The sequence below is a fragment of the Mirounga angustirostris genome, unplaced genomic scaffold, assembly GCF_029215605.1.
Source record: "Mirounga angustirostris isolate CCGP_5_RB_7025 unplaced genomic scaffold, mMirAng1.0.hap1 SCAF_10, whole genome shotgun sequence".
In the NCBI taxonomy this organism is placed as follows: domain Eukaryota; kingdom Metazoa; phylum Chordata; class Mammalia; order Carnivora; family Phocidae; genus Mirounga; species Mirounga angustirostris.
The window spans coordinates 53,331,257-53,352,854 of record NW_026991718.1 but is presented as its reverse complement, the minus strand read 5'-3'; the positions used below and the strand labels follow the sequence as shown (position 1 = coordinate 53,352,854).

General features: G+C 37.8%; 1 protein-coding gene across 2 annotated transcripts in view; it reads right to left on the bottom strand.

Moving 5' to 3' along the window:
* Positions 1–291: 291 nt before the first annotated feature.
* PPP3R1 (protein phosphatase 3 regulatory subunit B, alpha) overlaps positions 292–21,598 on the bottom strand; it is a 72,950-nt gene continuing 51,643 nt past the window's right edge. Inside the window, exons 3-6 of one of the 2 annotated variants that reach the window (XM_045884871.3) lie at positions 15,506–15,682; positions 14,507–14,566; positions 13,405–13,589; positions 292–2,420 (exon numbers count right to left, since the gene is read on the bottom strand). In XM_045884871.3, the coding sequence (XP_045740827.1) occupies positions 2,373–2,420; positions 13,405–13,589; positions 14,507–14,566; positions 15,506–15,682 (470 nt within the window). In that variant the 3' untranslated portion in view covers positions 292–2,372. The remainder of the gene's footprint in view (positions 2,421–13,404; positions 13,590–14,506; positions 14,567–15,505; positions 15,683–21,598) is intronic. The other variant, XM_064572419.1, reaches the window with a different exon arrangement.

Here is a 21,598-nt window from a genome sequence, read left to right as displayed (position 1 = left end):
AGAAGCAGGTCCAAAGCTCCAGGAAGCACAGGAGGCGAAGGCAGCTGGAAGCAGAGGAAGGGTGAGTAGTAAAGCGATGAGGTAGGGCTTTGTAGGTTGTTGTAATGACTTGTGTTTTTAACCAGTGATAAAACAGATTTATCTTTACTTACGGCTTATAGTCAAATATTAAACATCAATTTTTCAGGTTATTTTTTAAATCCAAAAGAATGGAGAAAAGACTACCTCATGGGAAAAAAAGTATCTAATGGCTGTGGAAGCTCACCAAAGACGATTGTGAACACACTCCAGCAAGTTTCAAATATTTTATTTTCTTATTCATACAGTAGGAAGTTTTCTAAAGATCCCACAACATGACATTTCATGCAGAAGAAAAACTAAACATTCAACATAAACCGCCCCCACCCACACTAAAAAAAAAAAAAAAAAAAAAAGGAAAGGGGGAAAAAAAAAAACCCTCATTCCCTAGTAAGGAAATAATGTTTGCACTATTTTTCTGTAACGCCAGCCAAGATAATGCACAAGCAAGAGAAATAGAAAGCATTTGCTAAAATATTTGTAACAAATACTTATGTACAAAAAATTCACAAAAGACTAGTTCCCCCTTGAAGCAGAGCACATGGCAGTTGACACTGGAACAGATCAAACCACTGGCTGGGATTATAAGCCACGTACTGATCCAGAGGAAGAAAGTTACATGTAGTGGAGATTTTCAGTTTGAACATTAACATTTCCAAAGTTTGGCAACATTATCTTTTAAAATTATGCAAATTATGTAAACAAGAGGTACATTTTAAATTGATCTACATGCAAAACTCCATGTCATGCAAGGACACCAAGCACCGGGATTTTTCTCTCACAGACAGAGCCCATGATGTGCAGCACTCAGTTGAAGGAACAGCGATGGCAGGCAGGTGTGCCCAATTTAAGATTCATTTACCTTGATTCAACCTGCCCTTTTCCACTTAAGATTATAAAACCGCTTTTCTAGAAAAACTATACCGGGGAAGACTACTGTCCTAGAAAGCTAACCAAAATGTTTTCTTCCAGCCAATAGTACCTTTGCAGAAAAGGGAAGGGATAATATCAAGTGGTGGAACATGATACGCTACTTTTATATCACACATTTAGTAAGTTAGCATCCATTACAAATATGGGCAAATCAAGAAAGAAAACCATCATGCACTCTCTATGCCTTGTGGTAAAGAAATTCAAGGGGTATAAATTTGGATAAAATTTTGCTCTTCCATGGCATATAAATTAGTACGACTTCTTCCATTTACATCACAAATATATGTGAGCGTTCAGATACATACATGCACATTAAGTATCACCAGTTTTTTAGATGAGCTGTAAGCCTTCTGAAACAGAAGGGAAATTTATGGTTCAAAGGTAAGTTTAATGACAAACTGATTACCTACATACTGAAACGAATGGATATCCTAAGTAGTTATGTGATTTCCTTCAGGTATTACTAAGAAATGTCTAAGGAAAATCGTGATTGCCTCAGATGGCTTCTGGCCTTTCCATAACTGGTAACTTACATTGACTCAGGGACATTTACTAAATGTAATGGCTCCTAGTTAAGAAGTAACGAAGCAGCCACAAGCTCTGTGCAGTTACTATATGAACACAAGAATGAGCTCTTGGCAGAAGCACTGCACTATACTTTGTCCTCAAGCAGAGATGTAGTAAAAGCTGCTCAGCAATGAGACACAGTCCCTGGAAATATATTCATAGGTAGAAAGAAAATTACACACTCCTTTGTTACAAAAAATGTAATTAAGGTAAATAATAGGACGTTAACAAATGCTTTGTCAATCTCTCAAAGGAGAAAGCGCAGGAAAAGGAAAACAGCTGGCCTAACACCCGGCTCAAATCGTACAATTTTCTATCTATATATAAAACTGTGTGAAATAAAAGTAAGGATGTTTTATGTTCTGCTTGGCACTTTTGTACTCTATCATTTTGTTTCTGAATCAAGTAGATTAAATTAAAGCCAACCTACTACACATATAGAAAGCTACATATATCTATATATAAATATTTACATATGTATATATAGATACTTTCTTGTTATAAAAGATGAAGAAAAATAAATTAAAAAGCCAACCCCTTCCCTTTCTTCACCACATTGATATGCTCTTTTCATGTTGCTGTCCTTCAGACTTTAAAGTGCTACACTGAGTTATTGAGAGAATTAGAGTTCAATAACACTTAGTTGGCTTCATGAGGCTCGTGATGGAAAATGTGGCTTCACAGAGAAAAATACTTCCATTTAAATACACAGAGAGCATTGCTGGACGTCTTGAGCAGATCTTCAGAGATGGAGAAGAAAGCAAAAGTGTTGGGTGGTACTCTTTAAAAAAGAGTCACACATCTACCACCATCTTTTTGTGGATATCTAGGCCACCTACAACCTGCAACAGATAGGAACAAATCAAGCTTAACCACAAATGAAAACTCCTTTTTACTGGTCTAACCACCTTAACCAAAATTACAATTTAAAAAATACTTTAACTGTTTTCAGAAGTTGCCTTTTTTGAGTTGTTTTGTTTTTGTTTTTAAACCTGTACTGCATCTAGTTAGAATGTTCATGGCTTCTTTCTCCCAGGATAACAGGCATTTTCTTGTGTTCTAGGACAACTGTTGGCAAACTTAAAAAGCCAGAGAGTATTTTAGGCTTCTTGTAGGCCACATGTAATTTCTCTTGCATTTCCTTCTCCCAGTTTTTTTTCTAAGATTTTTATTTATTTATTTATTTATTTAACTGACAGAGACAGCGTGAGAGGGAACACAAGCAGGGGGAGTGGGAGAGGGAGAAGCAGAAGCAGGCTTCCTGCGGAGCAGGGAGCCTGATGCGGGGCTCGATCCCAGGACCCTGGGATCATGACCTGAGCCGAAGGCAGTCACTTAACCAACTGAGCCATCCAGGCGCCCCAACTTTTTTTTAAGACTTTTTTTTTTAAGATTTTACTTACTTTAGATTTTACTTACTTTTTTAAGATTTTTTTTTTTTTTAAAGATTTTACTTATTTATTACAGAGAGAACACGAACAGGAGGAGGGGCAGAGGGAGAGGAGAAGTAGACTCCCCACTGATCCCAGGACTCCAAGATCATGACCTGAGCCAAAGGCAGATGCTTAACTAACTATGCCACCCAGGTGCCCTTCTCCCACTTTTTCTTAACAACACTTTAAAAATGTAAAAAACTGGTCTAAGCTCAAAGACACACAAAACAGGAGATGAGAAGGATCTAACCCACTCTGTAGTTTGCCAACCCCTACTTTTATAGTAATAACCGGAGGTTATCATAAAAATTTATCCTCAAAATCCAAATATGGGCTTAACTGTCAGTCTATTCTAGAAAGTATTAAAAAGTAACAAATGAATAAAATTTTCTGCACATTATTTTCCCATAGGCTTGAAGACATGGAGAGTTGTTACAGACATCTCTGTGAATAATGACATGGTAATCTACAAGTTTAATTACCTGTATTATTATTTGGAGGATAGATTCTATTAAGTACAACCTACCTAAAGAAAGTACGTAAGTCACAAATGTTCACAGCTTGATGAATTTTCCCAGAGTAAACACCCAAGTAACTAGCACCCAGACCATTACCAGGACTCTTCTGTGGCCCCCTTCCAGCCATCTCCCTCCTCCTGCCCTACCACACACACACAGGGAGCCACTACTGTGACTTTAACAACCTGGATTAGTTGGAGATCTTTTTCGTGTCTGACTTGTTTCACCTAACATATTTTTGACAATCCATGTTGTTGTGTATAACTGCATCTGTATTATTATTCAATTTAAACTTATGTTAAAAGTTTATTTGAAAAATAAAGCTTAAACAGCCAATTAGTGCTACAGCTTCTGCTATGAAAATATCAGTTTGCTACCCTGCCCTCATTCTCTATTTCCTTTTACATAGAGATGATCATTTAGACTTTTCAGCTAATATTCAGTATTTCCCTATAGGTCTCCAAGTAACATTCCTACGTTGCCTTCTCTTGGATTCAAAGTTGCAAGCATTATCCACTGACTTCCCACCACACAAGAGGAAGATTTATTTCTTAAACACCTACACACCCCTCCCATCTATCTCCTACCCCGTATACTTCCCACCCCACCCTTCCAACAGTTAAATCTTCACTTTGATTAGACAGAAATTCAACATTTTAATTATGACTATATAAAATACTATTTACAGCAAAACAATTGCATACTGCACATTTGTGTTGCTACAGGTTTATAATTATCTTTTCCTTTGCTGGGTATCTATGTATTTAATTCAGTCTCAAACTTCTGTTCTAAATCTGTTCAAATATATGATGTAATTCTATCAATTTTATTATCTTGAAATCATTCCCAGAGCTTTCCCACCTGCTACAATCTAGGCCTGTCATCTCTGGACTTTGCTTCATCATCCCCGAAATTTCCTTCTCTCATGTTGGACCCTCTGCTTCCTAGACCCCACATTATCTATTTTTTTATTTACAACCTTATTACTGTGGGAGCACATCTTCCAGTAGTTTCCCAAAAAGGGAAGCCTTGCATTACCAGAAAATGTCTTCATTCATCCATCTAGTTTGAGTTTGTAGAGAATTCTAGTTTGGAAATAAATAACTGTCCCTCAGAATTGCAAAGGCAATGCTCCATTGTCTTTGAGCTTCCTACTTTGCTATATAGCAGAGAAGTCAGCTGCCCTGATGTTTTTTGAGTCTTTGTATAAAGCCCCTCCCTACTACCCCTCTACCCCTGGTCTTTGGAATTTGTAGGACCATCTCTTTGTTTCCCATCTGAAAATTTCAGGACATTGTGCCTAGGCCCAGAGTAATTTTATATACTATGCTAGGTACTCAGTAATCCTTTCAGACAGAAAACAGTACTTTTGGTTCATTACTTTTGATTCATTTTTAATGACTTCATTCCCTCCATTTTCTCTCTGGAAATACTAGCATTCAGGTGTATATAAAACGTGTATATATGCATCTCTAAATTTAAATTTCTAAGAGTTCTCATATATTATTCAAGTTTTGTTTAAAGCATTCAGTATATTATATCCCTGAGAATGACAGATTTTTGTTTTACTTTTAGAGGTAGAAAAATGGAAATATCTTTACTTAGTCTCCCTCCCCCTCCCCCCACTCTCACCCCCCAATCTATGCCTCCTGTTTCCCAGCTTAGAGACTCTACACTTCACCCTCTCAATCTCCCACTATAGGGCAGGAGAGTCTGAAGAGTAGGAAAGGAGATCAATCTAGTGTGCTAAATACTTTTTAAACAGACTAAGCAATTCTGTTTTTAGCCTCACCTTCATCCCCACTTTTACTTGTGCCCCCAATTTCTGAGCCTTTCAGGGATACTGCATTATAAACCAAGCTGCTTCTCAGCTTTCCAAGTTGATAGCTTAGAATTCATTTTTTTCTCTTAAGTCAGCTTACTTATAAAGCTGTTGACTCTAGTTGTTATCCTCCCTACTATCTCTTTGTCCTGTGGGTTCATAAACCTTTACTTTTTAATTTCACTGGAGTTTGGAGAGCAAGCAAAAATAAATACAGTTCACCCCTGAACAGCACAGGGCTTAGGGATACCAACCCCACCCCCACACAGTCAAAAATCCATGTGTAGGGGCGCCTGGGTGGCTCGGTCGTTAAGCATCTGCCTTCGGCTCCAGTCATGATCCCAGGATCCTGGATCGAGCCCCGCATCGGGCTCCCTGCTCCACAGGAAGCCTGCTTCTCCCTCTCCCACTCCCCCTGCTTGTGTTCCCTCTCTCGCTGTGTCTCTCTCTGTCAAATAAATAAATAAAATCTTTAAAAAAAAAAAAAAAATCCATGTGTAACTTCTCACTCTCCCAAAACTTATAACTACTAATAGGACACTGTTAACCAAAAGCCTCGCCATTAACATAAACAAAACATTTTGTATGTTATATGTATTACATACTGTATTACAATAAAGTAAGCTAGAGAAAACATTAAAATCGTAAGACAAAAAACATGTACAATACTTTATTGAAAAAAACCTACACATAAGTAAGCAAGTGAAGATCAAACCGGTGTTGTTCAAGGGTCAATTGTACATGTGTTCAGGTCCCAGCTTTAATCCTGTCACTAATCATTTCTATTTTCTCTGTGTATGTGGACTATTCTGAAAATTTTAAAGGAGGCAAACAAGCATGTCATCTCTTAAACTAACTTCCCATCTCTTTCACTGCTATAGCTTGAGAAATCAGAATAAAAAGGACTCAATGAAGCCGAAGTTACGGGCTTGATCGATGTGAAAAGTTGGTTTAGACGCAAAAATTTTGCTACACTCCTGAACTATGCTCCTTAAAAACACAAGTAATTTATCACAAATACTGGAAATGAACTCAAATCATAAGCTTGTCTTCAGTGTACATAGTATCATTTCTATACCTAAAGAAATACCTAAAAAAAAAAAAAAATCAAGATTTTATCTGACAGATGTATTTTAATTTCCTTCCACTGACAAGTGATTTATATGCAATTTTAATTTATATTTTATATTTACTAAATATAAATGGGGTCTTCATCTCTATACATCTCTTCCACATCACTCTGGGCAAGTTTTCCATTTGTATTTTGTTCCCTCAAGGCTTAGGATTTCTTCTTTCCTTCTTTTAAAAAACTGGCTACTATCCGTGCTGCCACTACCAGCCTGGTCTCATGTCACACTCAATCTGACGCCAGTCCACTAGAGTATTTCTGTGATCTTTGGCAATGAAGAGACGGACAGATGACAGACCCTTATAGCAAGTACCACCATGCAACAGTTGAAAGTCTCAAAATCTCAAGCTTAACTCTCTTCCTTTTTTTATTCCCATTAAATTAAATTAATTAACATATATTATTGGTTTCAGAGGTACAGGTCAGTGATTCATCCCAATATAACACCCAAGGCTCGTTACATCATGTGCCCTCCTTAATGTCCATCATCCAGTTACCCCAGCCCCCCACCTCATCCCCTCCTGTTTGTTTCCTATGATTAAGAGTTTCTTACGGTTTATCTCCCTCTGATCTTTTTTTTCCCCCTCCGCTCCCCTATCTATGCTACTATTTCTTAAATTCCACATCTGAGTGAGATCATATAATTGTCTTTCTCTGACTTATCTGACTTAGCGTAATATCCTCTAGTTCCATCCACGTCATTGCAAATATCAAGATTTATATTTTTTTGATGGCTGAGTAGTAGTGCATTGTGTATATATATGTAACACATCTTCTTTGTTCATCTGTCGATGGACATCTGGGCTCTTTTCATAGTTTGGCTATTGTGGACATTGCTGCTATAAACACTGGGGTACAGGTGTCCCTTCGGATCACTACATTTTTATCTTTGGGGTAAATACCCAGTAGTGCAATTGCTGAATCGTAGGGTAGTTCTATTTTCAGCTTTTTCAGGAACCTCCATACTGTTTCCAGAGTGGTTGCACCAGCCTGCCTTCCCACAAACAGTTTAAGAGGGTTCTCCTTTCTCAGCATCCTCACCAACATCTATCGATTTCTGACTTAATTTTAGCCATTCTGACCAGTGTGAGGTGGTATCTCGTGGTTTTGATTTGTATTTCCCTGACGCCCAGTGATGTTGAGCATTTTTTCATGTGCTGTTTGGCCATTTCTGTATCTTCTTTGGAGAAATGTCTGTTCATGTCTTCTGCCCATTTCTTGTTCTTTGGGTGTTGAGTTTGGTAAGTTCTTCATAGATTTTGGATACTAGCCCTTTATCTGATAAGACATTTGCAAATATCTTCTCCCATTCTGTTGTTTGTCTTTTGGTTTTATTGACTGTTTCCTTTGCTGTGCAAAAGCTTTTTAACTTGATGAAGTCCCAATAGTTCATTTTTGCCTTTGGAGATGTGTCTACCAAGAAGATGGTGTGGCCGAGGTCAAAGAGGTCACTGCCTGTGTTCTCAAGGATTTTGTTGCATTCCTGTCTCACATTTAGGTCTTTCATCCATTTTGAGTCTATTTTTGTGTATGGTGTAAGGAAATGGTCCAGTTTCATTCTTCTGCATGTGGCTGTCCCATTTTCCCAACACCATATGTTGATGAGACTGTCTTTCTTCCATTGGATATTCTTTCCTGGTTTGTCAAAGATTAGTTGACCATAGAGTTGAGGGACCATTTCTGAGTTCTCTACTGATCTGTGTGTCTTTTTTTGTGCCAGCACCGTACTGTCTTTATGATTACAGCTTTGTAATAGAGCTTGAAGTCCAGAATTGTGATGCCATCAGCTTTGGTTTTCTTTTTCAACTTTCCTTTGGCTATTTGGGGCCTTTTCTGGTTCCATACAAATTTTAGGATTATTTGTTCCAGCTCTGTGAAAAAAGTTGATTGTATTTTGATAGGGATTGCAATGAATGTATAGATTCCTTTCGGGAGCATAGACATTTTAACAATTTGTCCTTCTAATCCATGAGCATGGAACATTTTTCCAGTGTTTTGTGTCTTCCTCACTTTGTTTCATGAGTGTTCTATAGTTAGTCCTGAGTACAAATCCTTTGCCTCTTTGGTTAGATTTATTCCTACATATCTTATAGTTTTGGTGTAATTGTAAATGGAATCAACTCCCTAATTTCTCTTTCTAATTGTCTCATTGTTAGTGTATAGAAATGCACCTGATTTCTGTGTATTGATTTTATATCCTGCCACTTTGCTGAATTTCTGTATGAGTTATAGCAATTTGGAGGTGGAGTCTTTTGAGTTTTACACATAGAGTATCACGTCATCTGTGAAGAGTGAGAGTGTTCTTCTTTGCCGATTCGGATGCCTTTTATTTCTTTTTGTTGTCTGATTGCTAAGGCTAGGACTTCGAGTACCGTGTTGAACAACAGTGGTGAGTGGGCATCCCTGTTGTGTTCCTGACCTTAGGGGAAAAGCTCTGTTTTTCCACACTGAGAATGATACTTGCAGTGGGCTTTTCATATATGGGTTTTATGATATTGAGGTATGTTCCCTCTATCCCTACACTGTGAAGAGTTTTAATTGAGAAAGGATACTGGGGTTGCCTGGATGGCTCAGTTGTTAAGCATCTGCCTTCAGCTCAGGTCATGATCCCAGGGTCCTGGGACTGAGCCCCACATCGGGCTCCCTGCTCAGCGGGGAGCTTGCTTCTCCCTCTCCCACTCCCCCTGCTTGTGTTCCCTCTCTCACTGTGTCTGTCAAATAAAATCTTTAAAAAAAAAAAAGGATACTGTACTTTGTCAAATGCTTTTTCTGCATCTATTGAATCATATGGTTCTTGTCCTTTCTTTTATTAATGTAGTGTATCATGATTGATCTGCAGATGTTGGACCACCCTTGCAGCCCAGGAATAAATCCCACTTGATTGTGGTGAATAGTCTTTTTAATGTACTGTTGGATCCTATTGGCTAGTATCGTGGTGAGAATTTTTGCATCCAATTTCATCAGGGATATTCGTCTGTAACTCTCCTTTTTGATGGGGTCTTTGGTTTTGGGATCAAGGTAATGCTGACCTCATAGAGTCTGGAAGTTTTCCTTCCATTTCTATTTTTTGAAACAGCTTCAGAAGAATAGGTATTAATTCTTCTTTAAATGTTTGGCAGAATTCCCCTGGGAAGCTGTCTGGCCCTGGACTCTTGTTTTTTGGGAGATTTTTGATTACTGCTTCAATTTCCTTACTGGTTATGGGTCTGTTCAGGTTTGGTAGTTGATAACATCTCTAGGAATGCATCCATTTCTTCCAGATTGCCTAATTTGTTGGCATATAATTGCTCTTAATATGTTCTTATAATTGTATTTTTGGTGTTGGTTGTGATCTCTCCTCTTTCATTTATGATTTTATTTGGGTCCTTTCTCTTTTCTTTTTGGTAAGTCTGGCCAGGGGTTTATCAATCTTACTAACTCTTTCAAAAAACCAGCTCCTAGTTTTGTTGATCTATTCTGTTCTTCTGGTTTCTCTTTCATTGATTTCTGCTCTAATCTTTATTAATTCTCTTCTCTTGCTGGGTTTAGGCTTTATTTGTTCTTTCTCCAGCCCTTTAGGTGTAAGGTTAGCTTTTGTATTTGCGACCTTTCTTGTTTCTTGAGAAGGCTTTTATTGCTATATACTTCCCTGTTAGGACCACCTATGCTGCATCACAAAGGTTTTGAACAGTTGTGTTTTTGCTTTCATTTGTTTCCATGAATTTTTAAAATTCTTCTTTAATTTCCTGGTTGACCCATTCATTTTTTTAGTAGGACGCTCTTTATCCTCCATGTATTTGAGTTCTTTCCAAATGTCCTCTTGTGATTGAGTTCAAGTTTCAAAGCATTGTGCTCTGAAAACATGCAGGGAATGATCCCAGTCTTTTGGTACTGGCTGAGACCTGATTTGTGACTCAGCATGTGATCTATTCTGGAGAGTGTTCCATGGGCACTAGAGAAGAATGTGTATTCTGTTGCTTTAGGATGGAATGCTCTGGATGTATCTGTGAAGTCCATCTGGTCCTGTGTGTCATTCAAAGCCCTTGTTTCCTTCTTGATCTTCTGCTTAGATGATCTGTCCATTGCAGTGCGTGGGGTGTTAAAGTCCCCTACTATTATTGTGTTATTAATCAATGTACTTCTTTAATTTTGTTATTAATTGGCTTATGTAATTGACTGCTCCCATGTTAGGGCCATAAATATTTACAATTGTTAGATCTTCTTGTTGGAAAACCCTTTAATTATGATATAGTGTCGTTCTTCATCTATTACAGTCTTTGGTTTGAAATCAAATGTGTGATACAAGGATTGCCACCCCAATTTTCTTTTGGTGTCCATTAGCATGATAAATGGTTTTCCACCCCTCACTTTCTTTTTTTTTAAAGATTTTATTTATTTATTCATTAGAGACAGAGAGAGAGAGGCAGAGGGAGAAGCAGGCTCCCAAGGAGCAGGGAGCCTGATGCGGGACTCGATCCCAGGACCCTGAGATCATGACCTGAGCCGAAGGCAGACGCTTAACCATCTGAGCCACCCAGGCGCCCCTCACCCCTCACTTTCAATCTGGAGGTGTCTCTGCGTCTAAAATGAGTCTCTTGCAGACAGCATATCGATGGGTCTTGTGTTTTTATCCAATCTGATACCCTGTGTCTTTTGATAGCAGCATTTAGCTGCTATTCAGAGTAACTATTGAAAGATGTGAATTTAGTGCCATTGTATTATCTGTAAAGTCACTGTTTCTATACATTGTCTCTGTTCCTTTCTGGTCTTTGTTACTTTTGGGCTTTCTCTTTGCTTAAAGGATCCCCTTTAATATTTCTTGCAGGGATGGTTTAGTGATCACAAATTCTTCTAGTTTCTGTTTGTCCTGGATGCTTTTTCTTTCTCCTTCTATCCTGATGACATCCTAGCTGGATAAAGTATTCTTTGCTGCATATTTTTCTCATTAAGTACCCTGAATATATCATGCCAGTCCTTTCTGGCCTGCCAGGTCTCTGTGGACAGGTGTGCTGCCAATCTAATGTTACCTTACCAAAACCTTGTAGGTTATGGACCTCTTATCCTGAGCTCCTTTCAGGGTTTTTATCTTTGTCTCTGAGATTTGCAAGTTTCACTATTGTATGTCTGGCTGATGACCTATTTTTATTGATTTTGAGGAGGGTTCTCTGTGCCTCCTGGACTTGAATGCCTGTTTCTTTCCCCAGATTGGAGAAGTTCTCAGCTATAATTTGCATCAGTATACCTTCGGTCCCCACCCTGTCTCTCTCCTTTTCCTCTTCTTCTGGGATCCCAAATATTCTATTTTTTCACTTTATGGTATCACTTATCTCTCGAATTCTCCTCTCATGATCCAGTAGTTATTTATCTCCCTTTTTCTCAGCTTCATTATTCTCCATTTTGTCTTCTATATCACTAATTCTCTCTTCTGCCTCATTTATCCTAGCAGTTAGAGCCTCCATTTTTTATTACATCTCATTAATAGCCTTTTTTATTTCGACTTGATTAGATTTTAGTTCTTTTATTTCAGAAAGTGATTCTCTCTAATGTCTTCTGTGCTTTTCTCAAGCCCAGCTAGTATTTATATTTATAATCATTATTCTGCACTCTAGTTCCAACATCTTTCTTATATCCATTAGGTCCCTGGCAGTCAGTACAGCCTCCTGTTCTCTTTTTTGAGGTGAGTTTTTCCGTCTTGTCATTCTTGCAGAAAGTGGTCACTTTTCTATCTGTAGAATTGCAGTAATTCTTTTCTTAGATCTCCAGCTGAGTTTGCAGGTGTTCTGAATTATTTGATAGTATCTAGCTGAATTCCTGGGGCCAGACAAAACTAAGGTCTCCTACTTCTCCACCATCTAGACTCCTCCCCCTCCTATTCAAGCTTAACTGTCTTCCAAAAAGACCCAGTCTTTTCTTTAGAGTACCACCCTACTTTTTCAAACAACATGCAGACAGCATTCCCTTGAGATGAAGAAAGATACTTAAAGGATCATATGAACTTCTACTTAAATGCCAAAGTAGCAACTTTAGTCCTTCCATGACACATAACCAGTCATTTGTCTTTCCTTCTGTGGTCTAAATAAAAAACGAAAAGAAAGGGAGGAGGGAAATCTTCCTATAGAAGCATCCAATCATAACTGAAAAATTTCAAAACCTTTTTCTTTGTTATTTTTTCCTCTCCTTCTGGATTCTCTAGCATCTCTAGCTTGCAGTTAAAACTTATAATACATCAAAATGCTAGTATCTTTGCTTTAGGGGCAAAGTAGTGAAAGAAGATGAGTGGTTGTGTTGTTGTTTTGTTTGGAAGCAGTGAGTGGTGGCAAAACTCTGGATGTACTGAAGAAAGGCAATAAACTAGAAGGTAAACTGTGGCCCCAGTTTCCACCTCGAGTTAGTTTTCTTAGGGCTCCCCAAAACCGCAGTCCTTGCACCTGTGGGGCCCTTACCCTATCACACATAGAACCAACCATCAACTCATTGGGAGGGGGGAGGGGAGGAATCACCGTTTACACTGCTTCACTAATGAGTTTAAGATGCATGCAGACTCCATTTCTGTTGTACTCATGAAGCCAACCTTCTGGATGCCTGGCTGAAACTCATGAACACATACCTTCCACAGGGTTTTCAAACATATTTATTTTTAAATAAACCTTAAGAATACACCCTGTTTGTAATTTGGGGGACTATTAACAGTAAGTAAAAGTTATTAATACCATTCTTGTGGTGTATTATCAGATAATCATCGAGAATAGGAATTCCTGAGAATAATAATTGTTAGTTATTAACAATCACAAGGAACATAATTTAAAAACTTTGAATGAAGGCCATAAGGCAAAATCAAATATATAAATTTCTAGTGCAAAAAATGTATATGGAATTCTCTAGTAAGTAGTTTTGTAAACGTTTTTAAAACCTAACTGTTGGAAGAACCAGCTCTTTTGTACTTACAGCACAGAATTCTTCAAAGGATATTCTTCCATCTCCATCCTTATCTGCATTTATTATGGTTTTGTCTACAATTTGCTGTAACTGTGTATCTTTCAGATTGTTCCCTACCATCATCTTCAGCACCTGGAAGAGTTCCCCATTGGAAATATAGCCATCTTTATCCATGTCATAGATACGGAAAGCAACTAAAAAAGAGAGTAAGGAAAATCAATGACAATTATAAGAAAACCACAAGTAAATACTTGAATGAGGAAGAAAAAAAGTAAGCTATCAAATATCTATAAAGTCAGAACTATGATCATCATCATAGTTCCCACATTTGATCTTGCCTCTAGGAGCAGGTAAACACAGTTGGGTAAGAGTATGGGCTTTGGAATCAAGAGTGCTTGGCCAATTAATGTACCTAAGGGTTAAGTTATTTAACCTTGATAAGCTTCAGTTTCTACACATAAAATTGGGACTAATAACAGTTCCACCCTCCCAGGTTCTTTAGAGTACTTTATGATGACAAATAATACATGTGAATTGCTTAGAATAGTGTCTGAAACATGGCAAAAGCTCAATAAATGATAGCAATTGCTATTACTATTCTCATTTATATCAAGTGTTCATTTACAAAGGATGTCTGCATATATCCTGTGCCTCAGAGAACTGTTACTGAATAAAATGTCTCTCTAGTTAAGAACTGAACACCTTAAAAAGGTATCAGATGTTCACTGTAATAGAGGCTGTCTACATAAACCAAAATAGTGGACATCTGGCTAAATAGGCGTATAAACTAAGTTTACCTAATCACAGAACATTTCTTCACACTTTCATGAAAAAAATCCCTTACCCAAGACACGTAGTTTTTACATAGCTGTTTTCAGTACAAGGAAATTGTTTTGTTTCTATCCAACTAAAAAGCAACCATGACACATTGTTTTTAAAAACTACTAGTTGTAAATGTCCTAAAAGGACTTTCTCCAGAATATAAAATTGCTGTTATATGTATTAAGGATCTAGAATACTCTTTTCGAGTATCTTAAAAGGAGGTTATAATGTAGTGTAGGGTAGTAGTGGCGGAAGAGGGAGAATGAACTCATTGAAGAAAAATACTTACACCTCAACTTCTGTTCCTTATCTCCTTTGACACTGAACTGAGAGACTCCCTCAATGAATTCTGAATAAGAATAGAAAGTGTTTACAAATCAGAAGTTTCTATTTTTTAGGTAGAAAAATACATACTCCCCCCCACACAAACTCACAGATCCACAAAAGGTGTTTCCTTGCTGCAAAGGAAAATATTACTAAGCAGTGTTTTAAACTGGAAATGCCTTATTTGAAACTTCAACAAGGATCTATATATATTTTTTAAATCTGAACTTGGAGTTCTCTAAGGTCAAATCAATTTGAACAAAATTTATTATGTAATACTGAGCTTACCACTAAGAGACACACTTCTTTAAGCTATTTCTTTCTTTTCGGAATGTAACTCTAAAAGGGGGGCTCTTAAAAAAAAAAAAAATCAAGCCTCATGTCAGGCTCTCTGCTCAGTGGGGAGTCTGCTTCTCCCTCTCCTCTGTGCTCTCTCTCAAGCAAATAAATAAAATCTTTAAAAAAATAAATAAAAACATCATGGCTCACCTGGCTGGCTCAGTAGGTAGCACATGTGACTTATGGTCTCGAGGTTAAGTTTGAGCCCCCACACTGGGTGTAGAGATTACTTAAAAACAAAATTTTTAAAAAAGAACAGTATTGGAGCAACTGGGTGGCTCAATTGTTAAGTGTCTGCCTTGGGCTCAGGTCATGTTCCCAGGGTCCTGGGATGGAGCCCCATGTCGGACTCCCAGCTCAGTGGGGAGCCTGCTTCTCCCTCTCCCTCAGCCACTCCCCCTGCTTGTGCTCTCTCACTCTGTCAAATAAAATCTTTAAAAAATGAAACAGTAAAAGATGTCTTAGTTCATTAAGGTTCATATACCACAGATTTTGAGAATTTAACAATCTATTATATGATCACCAACAAACATTTTTAAAAAACTAAATTTGTCATTTTAATACAGAAAACTGAGATTAGTCATAGATTACATAATTTGTTAAATTTAAAAAACTACTTTCTTACCTTTAAAGTCTACTTCTCCATTTCCATCTGTGTCAAATATATCTATTACTCGCTGTACTAAAGGATTCTGTTGTAACTCAGGCAGAGACATGAACTCTTCCACACTCAAAGAACCCGAATTGTCCAAGTCGAGCTTCTTAAATCTCTTTCCTAGCCTTTTAATTTCATCAGCATCAACTAAAAGCAAACCAGAAGAGGTAGCAAGATTTACAAATGATTTTATGAAAATAAAAGGGAAAAAATCCAGCAGTTAATCAACAGTTTAATTTCTAGTTTAATGAAAAGTTACATAATACAATTGGTTAATTCCTTATAACAGAGAAAGTCATATTTTTATTTGGTTACCTTTTTGTTTGCCTGCCCCTGCCATAACATAAAACTGACTGTATACTGCACCAAGATATTACAGGATTACAATGGTAAGCCGATCATGAAGTCAGGTGATTCCTACTAGGCAGGCTAAATCTCTATTCTGTACACCAAAGCATCTTTTCACTTATCTTTTTAAAGTTTATTTCTAATAGTTCATGGTTTGAACATGGTTCAAAATTCAAGGCCTCCCTCCTATCCCACCCTGTAGACATTCAATTCCCCTCCCAAGGGACAATGTTGCCAGTTTCTTGAATACTTCTTAGCAAGGATGAGCGAATCAAACACAAGCCTTCACATTTTTTAACCAAAAGAACCACAGCTAACAAAATTCACTTTTCAATGCTTTAAAGAAAAACAAGTGTTTCCATTAGTTTGTAATTACTCTATAAAAGTTCATTAGCAGGTCTCTTAGCATATATATTCTTGAAAAAGATAATTTTCTTCTAAATTACATTACTGTTTTCATTCCTTTAAGAAATCAGACTAATTCATACAAATAATTTTAATCACTGATAGCAGAAATACAAATATATTAAAAACCATACTTCTAGAAGAAAATCTTTTTAAAAAAAGTAAGTCAAATGTTATGCAGCCCAAGAGTATACATGTATTAAAGCCCACAATATTAGAGACTGAGACTGCAAACTGTTGTTGAAAATTCAAATATATGGCATTCTCATTAAAAGAACTTAAAAGTTAAAGAATAGATTTTTTAAATATAAAATTATCTTAAAATGGAATAAAAACTATGCAAGTACAGACTGTACAACTACCATCTGCTGCTCTGATATGAAGTAGTTCATACGCAATTGGTAAAGGGAGTCGTGTCAATCAGTAGAGCACAGAAATGTCGCTGGTGCAGACAGACTTTTCCTAGTACGTTATGAAAGGAAGGGAAAAGGACCAAGTTCTCTCAAAATAAAGACCACGTCTTGATAAAATAAGAAAATCTTAACAAAAAAAGATGAAAACAAACAAATGCCTTTAGAGAAAACAACAGCAAGTTTAGTGGCCTCAAAAACCTCAAGGCTTTCCAACACTGTTATCTGGTGAAAAGTACTGGTAACATCAACAGCTGCAAAAGTACTTCCTCATCTCTCCACCTCCGCCTCTCCCCACCACGGAGCCTCAAAACACAATTAACAAAGGTGACTATACCCTGGCTCATTATTTAATTTTTACAAAATTAGTTTCTGCTGAAGCAGATGTCCTCAAGGACCTTGAGGAAAATCCAAAATAGGAAGCACAAGTCCTAGTTTAAGGCTAATAAATGAATTGCTATGGTGCTTAATACAAATGCCAGAGGTTATTTGTGCTAAAATTTTTTTAAGATTTTATTTATTCATTTGAGACACAGATACAGAGAGAGAGAGAGAGAGAGAGCACGAGCAGGGGGAGAGACGGAGGAGGAGGAGAGGGAGAAGCAGGCTCCCAGCTGAGTCAGGAGCCCGATGCGGGGCTCCATCCCAGGACCCCGGGATCATGACCTGAGCCGAAGGCAGACGGCTTCACCATCTGAGCCACCCAGGCACCCCTGTGCTAAAATTTTTAAGATCCTAATAGTTTTTCTAAGCACTCTGTTAACAACGCTGCAAAGTGGTCTATCCAATCCATACTTTCCCCAGACGTGATTTTTGCAACATGTGAGGTTTGCAAGAATACATACATTTTACTATAACAGAAATGCCTTTCTTAATGATTCATCTAAACACTGCTTCCAACAGCAAAATACACACCTCATAAACACATCAACTGCAAAGAGCCTTTTAATCCCTCTAGTATTCCTTCTTTAATGAACAGATGTTAAAAGCAAACTGTTCAAATAAACCTTATTTTCTAATTTTCTGTGATGAAACTGGATACCCTTACTCTTGGGAGGAAAAAAAAAACTTAATTGTAAGTCCCTAAAATGTTTTTATTTATTTACATGTCTCCTGTGCCACCTCACACCAGAGACCACAACTCTTCATTGTTCTTCTGTACACTGCATATAAAAGGTGCTCAATAAATGTTTTAAATGAGTATTCTAAGAATTTCAGTTTTAGAACTTACTGATCAAAATGCCATCAGAATTTAGAGTAAAACTACTAATCCAATCAGACACCAATTAGCAAACCTTTCAGAACAGTTTCTCCAAGTTCATAAATTTTGCTGAAAACTACTCTCCCCTCTCTACATACCAAGGATGAGTTAACTACTTTTTTCTGGTAATCTTCAGTTTTGCCTTAGTTTACAACCACAAACCAGAAAAGGTGATGACGAAATTGAACATAATAGATCACTAAAGTACATCACAGGTGGAAAAGGAAAGGCATGTGTCCACCAGCTCTAGAGTGTATCATTAATTGGAAAGAGCAAAGGCCAAAATGTAGCATACTTACGGGCACTTAGATTCCATTTACTAAGGCTGGGACATAAAGTAACAGTTTATCAAGTCACATTATTAAACTGAAACTGAGGTGAAGGATTATTTAAATTGCCTAGAAAACCCCACTAATCCAGAAGACGGCATTCCAGTCTTGACAAATGAATAACAAATATTAAGAATAATAAAGATAAATCATAAACCATCAAATAAATAGACTTAACACTGCCAACAGTAATCTTTCTAAAAGGCACATTCAGCCAAATTGCTAGCTCTTGTGCTTACAAATTTGTAGTGGCTTCCTAATACAATCAGGATAAAAAATCTAGAGCCTTTGACAATATTTAGCCTCAATTTAAATTTCCATCCTTCTCTTCCCCTATTATCTTTACCTTAGCTACAATGCTCTCGGCACAGTTGTTCAGATAGCATAAAATTCATGCCTCCATTTCCTTATATACCCTCTACTGGAATGTCCTTCCCTGAACTCTCCATTTAGGAGACCCCTATCAATTTTTCTTTGATTTAAAAAAGGGGGGGATACTAACTGTAATCCTGTAGTTATTAAGTATCACTAATTCATTCTCTGGCAAAAGCCCTTAAAGCAACCTTTAAAACCATTTTCTGTCTTTTGCTTTAAATATCTTATGAAATACTATAAAACATATTGATACCTATTCTGGATGAGTAGTTACAACTTTCCTCAAAGCCAAAGCAATGTGCCAGCGATCCCCCTTTAACAATAATTGGCTTTTTTTTTTTTTTAAAGATTTTATTTATTTGACAGAGAGAGACACAGCGAGAGAGGGAACACAAGCAGGGGGAGTGGGAGAGGCAGGCTTCCTGCGGAGCTGGGAGCCCGATGCGGGGCTCGATCCCAGGACCCTGGGACCATGACCTGAGCCGAAGGCAGGCGCTTAACGACTGAGCCACCCAGGCGCCCCAATAATTGGCTTTTTTAAAAGCCCCTAAAGTAAGGCCTGGAGGGAGTGAGCTCTATCTAAATCTTCTATTCACCACCATTCTCACACATCCCTTGCAGCGGACACTCACCCTGAGATTCTTTAAGAAACCAGTTTAATTTGAAAGAAAGCATTATCTATTCTCCAGCCACCCATTTATTTCCTCCTTTCTGTCCCTTCCTTCCTGCTTTACCCCACAGTGGTAAGACACAAACTACTCAGTATTTACTATCTAGTTGAGGCTAGCTGAACAACTGGAGGACTCTACCTAATTAATTACAGTATTTTTAAATGGTTAGCCTAGGAGGCAAAGCCATAAATATTTTTTAAAGCCAAGATCGAAGAAAGCTGGTTTTCAAAAACAAATGGCAAAAATAGCTATTTTAGGTGTGGAACAGAGTGATCTGTGTGGTCTTTCCTGTCACCAGAGAAGCAGTTACTCAGCATGTTCACTTGCCAGCACTGCAGAGCAGATGTGCTGCAGGATTAAACGTATGCTCAAGTATGAAATGGCATCGCAGTTCTTGAAATATGGGCATTTACCAATCTCCTACAAATTAGGCACAGATCTCTGAAAGAGATTAAACCCCTTGTGGTAATACCTCTAAATGTTTCAGATCTGCACTTAGTACAAATTAAATATTAAAGAACAAATTCCAATTTTGGGTACCAACTTACATCAAAGATTTTTTCTACTGCTTAGGATCATACTCCCTTAAAACAGATGGACAAGGGGAAAAAAAACAAACCTCACCCTCTTGACTCATCTTGTGACTCAGAGATATTCGTTTTCATATATTTTGCCAAGTTAAAACATGTTATTTTTCTACTTTTTGTAAGGATACCTTTGGAAAGATTATCACTTTTAATAGTTGAAAATGCCCACCTATTCAATTTATGTTATATACAAAGTACTAAAATAAAGAATCTTATTAAGTCATATACATCATTCTCTAAAATATAAGCAGGACATTAAAAAGTTGGATCTTTTCGTCAGAATTTATGAAATATGAAGTTATTAATAAGGAACTGATGGACTGCTAACACTGAAAACACCAAATTAAACTGCTGACACCTTACCCAGATCAATGCACCCTGACTATACTCAGGATAAAAGGTAAAATTGATGAGGGAACAGTAGGCAAGCTGAGGACAAAGCAGAAGCTGATACCCACCCCCCCCCCATGGGATATATATATATATATATGACATTCCTCAGGCACTCCTGGCTGCCCTAAAGGAAAAACAAATAGTTAACTTGTAGAGACCACAATCCTGCAAGACCTTGGTCTCCCTCAGTTTACTTACAAAAGCCTTAGCAATAGGTTCCAGAAGGGAATATAAATACAATTAAATGTCTTTATAACCTGCAGCCCATTGACAGATACTTGAAGTGGTCAGAGTGTAATGTTCCTCCAGGAAGTTCCCAACTATCTTAATGTTAATGCCTTATTAGAGGGGTAAACAACCTTAACTTGACAATGGCAAGGCCTCCGGTACTGTGAGTATTCTTTAGCATATGAAAGTTCTTTCAGAAACCTCCCTTTTTCCTTATCTCCCCCAACCCCATAGTATATAATCAGCCACCCCACACAACCCCGGTGCAGCAGCTCTTACTGCCCACGGGTCCTATCCCCGTGCTTTAATAAACCACCATTTTAGGGGCGCCTGGGTGGCTCAGTCGTTAAGCATCTGCCTTCAGCTCGGGTCATGATCCCAGGATCCTGGCATCAGGGCTCCCTGCTCTGCGGGAAGCCTGCTTCTCCCTCTCCCATTCCCCCTGCTTGTGTTCCCTCTCTCGCTGTCTCTGTCAAATAAATAAATAAAATCTTAAAAAAATAAAAAGAAACCACCATTTTACACCAAAGATGTCTCAAGAATTCTTTCTTGTCGTCGGCTCCGGACTCCACCCCACTGAACCTCACCTATATTCCAAAACCACATCAAAATCTAGATGGTTACTCATTTTAACAAGTGATTTCAGGAATCTTATTAACACATAAAATAAGAATTTGCTTTTAGAGAGCTCATTTGGCTACAGTTTATTTTTTGCATTGCTTTGTGGCAGGTTTTTTAGTTTTTAATTCCAGTATAGTTAACATAAAATGTTGCATTAGTTTCAGCTGTACTATATAGTGACTCAACAATCCCATACATCACCCAGTGCCCATCACAAGTGCCCTCCTTAATCCCCATCACCTATTTCCCCCATCCCCCTACCCACCCACCTCGCCTCTGGTAACCATCAGTTCTCTAGAGTTAAGTGCCTGTTTCTTGGTTCGGGTCTTTTTTTCCCTTTGCTCGTTCTTAAATTCCACATACCATGAAATTGTATGGTATTTGTCTTTCTCTGACTTACTTCTTTTAGCATTATACTCTCTGGCTCCATCCATG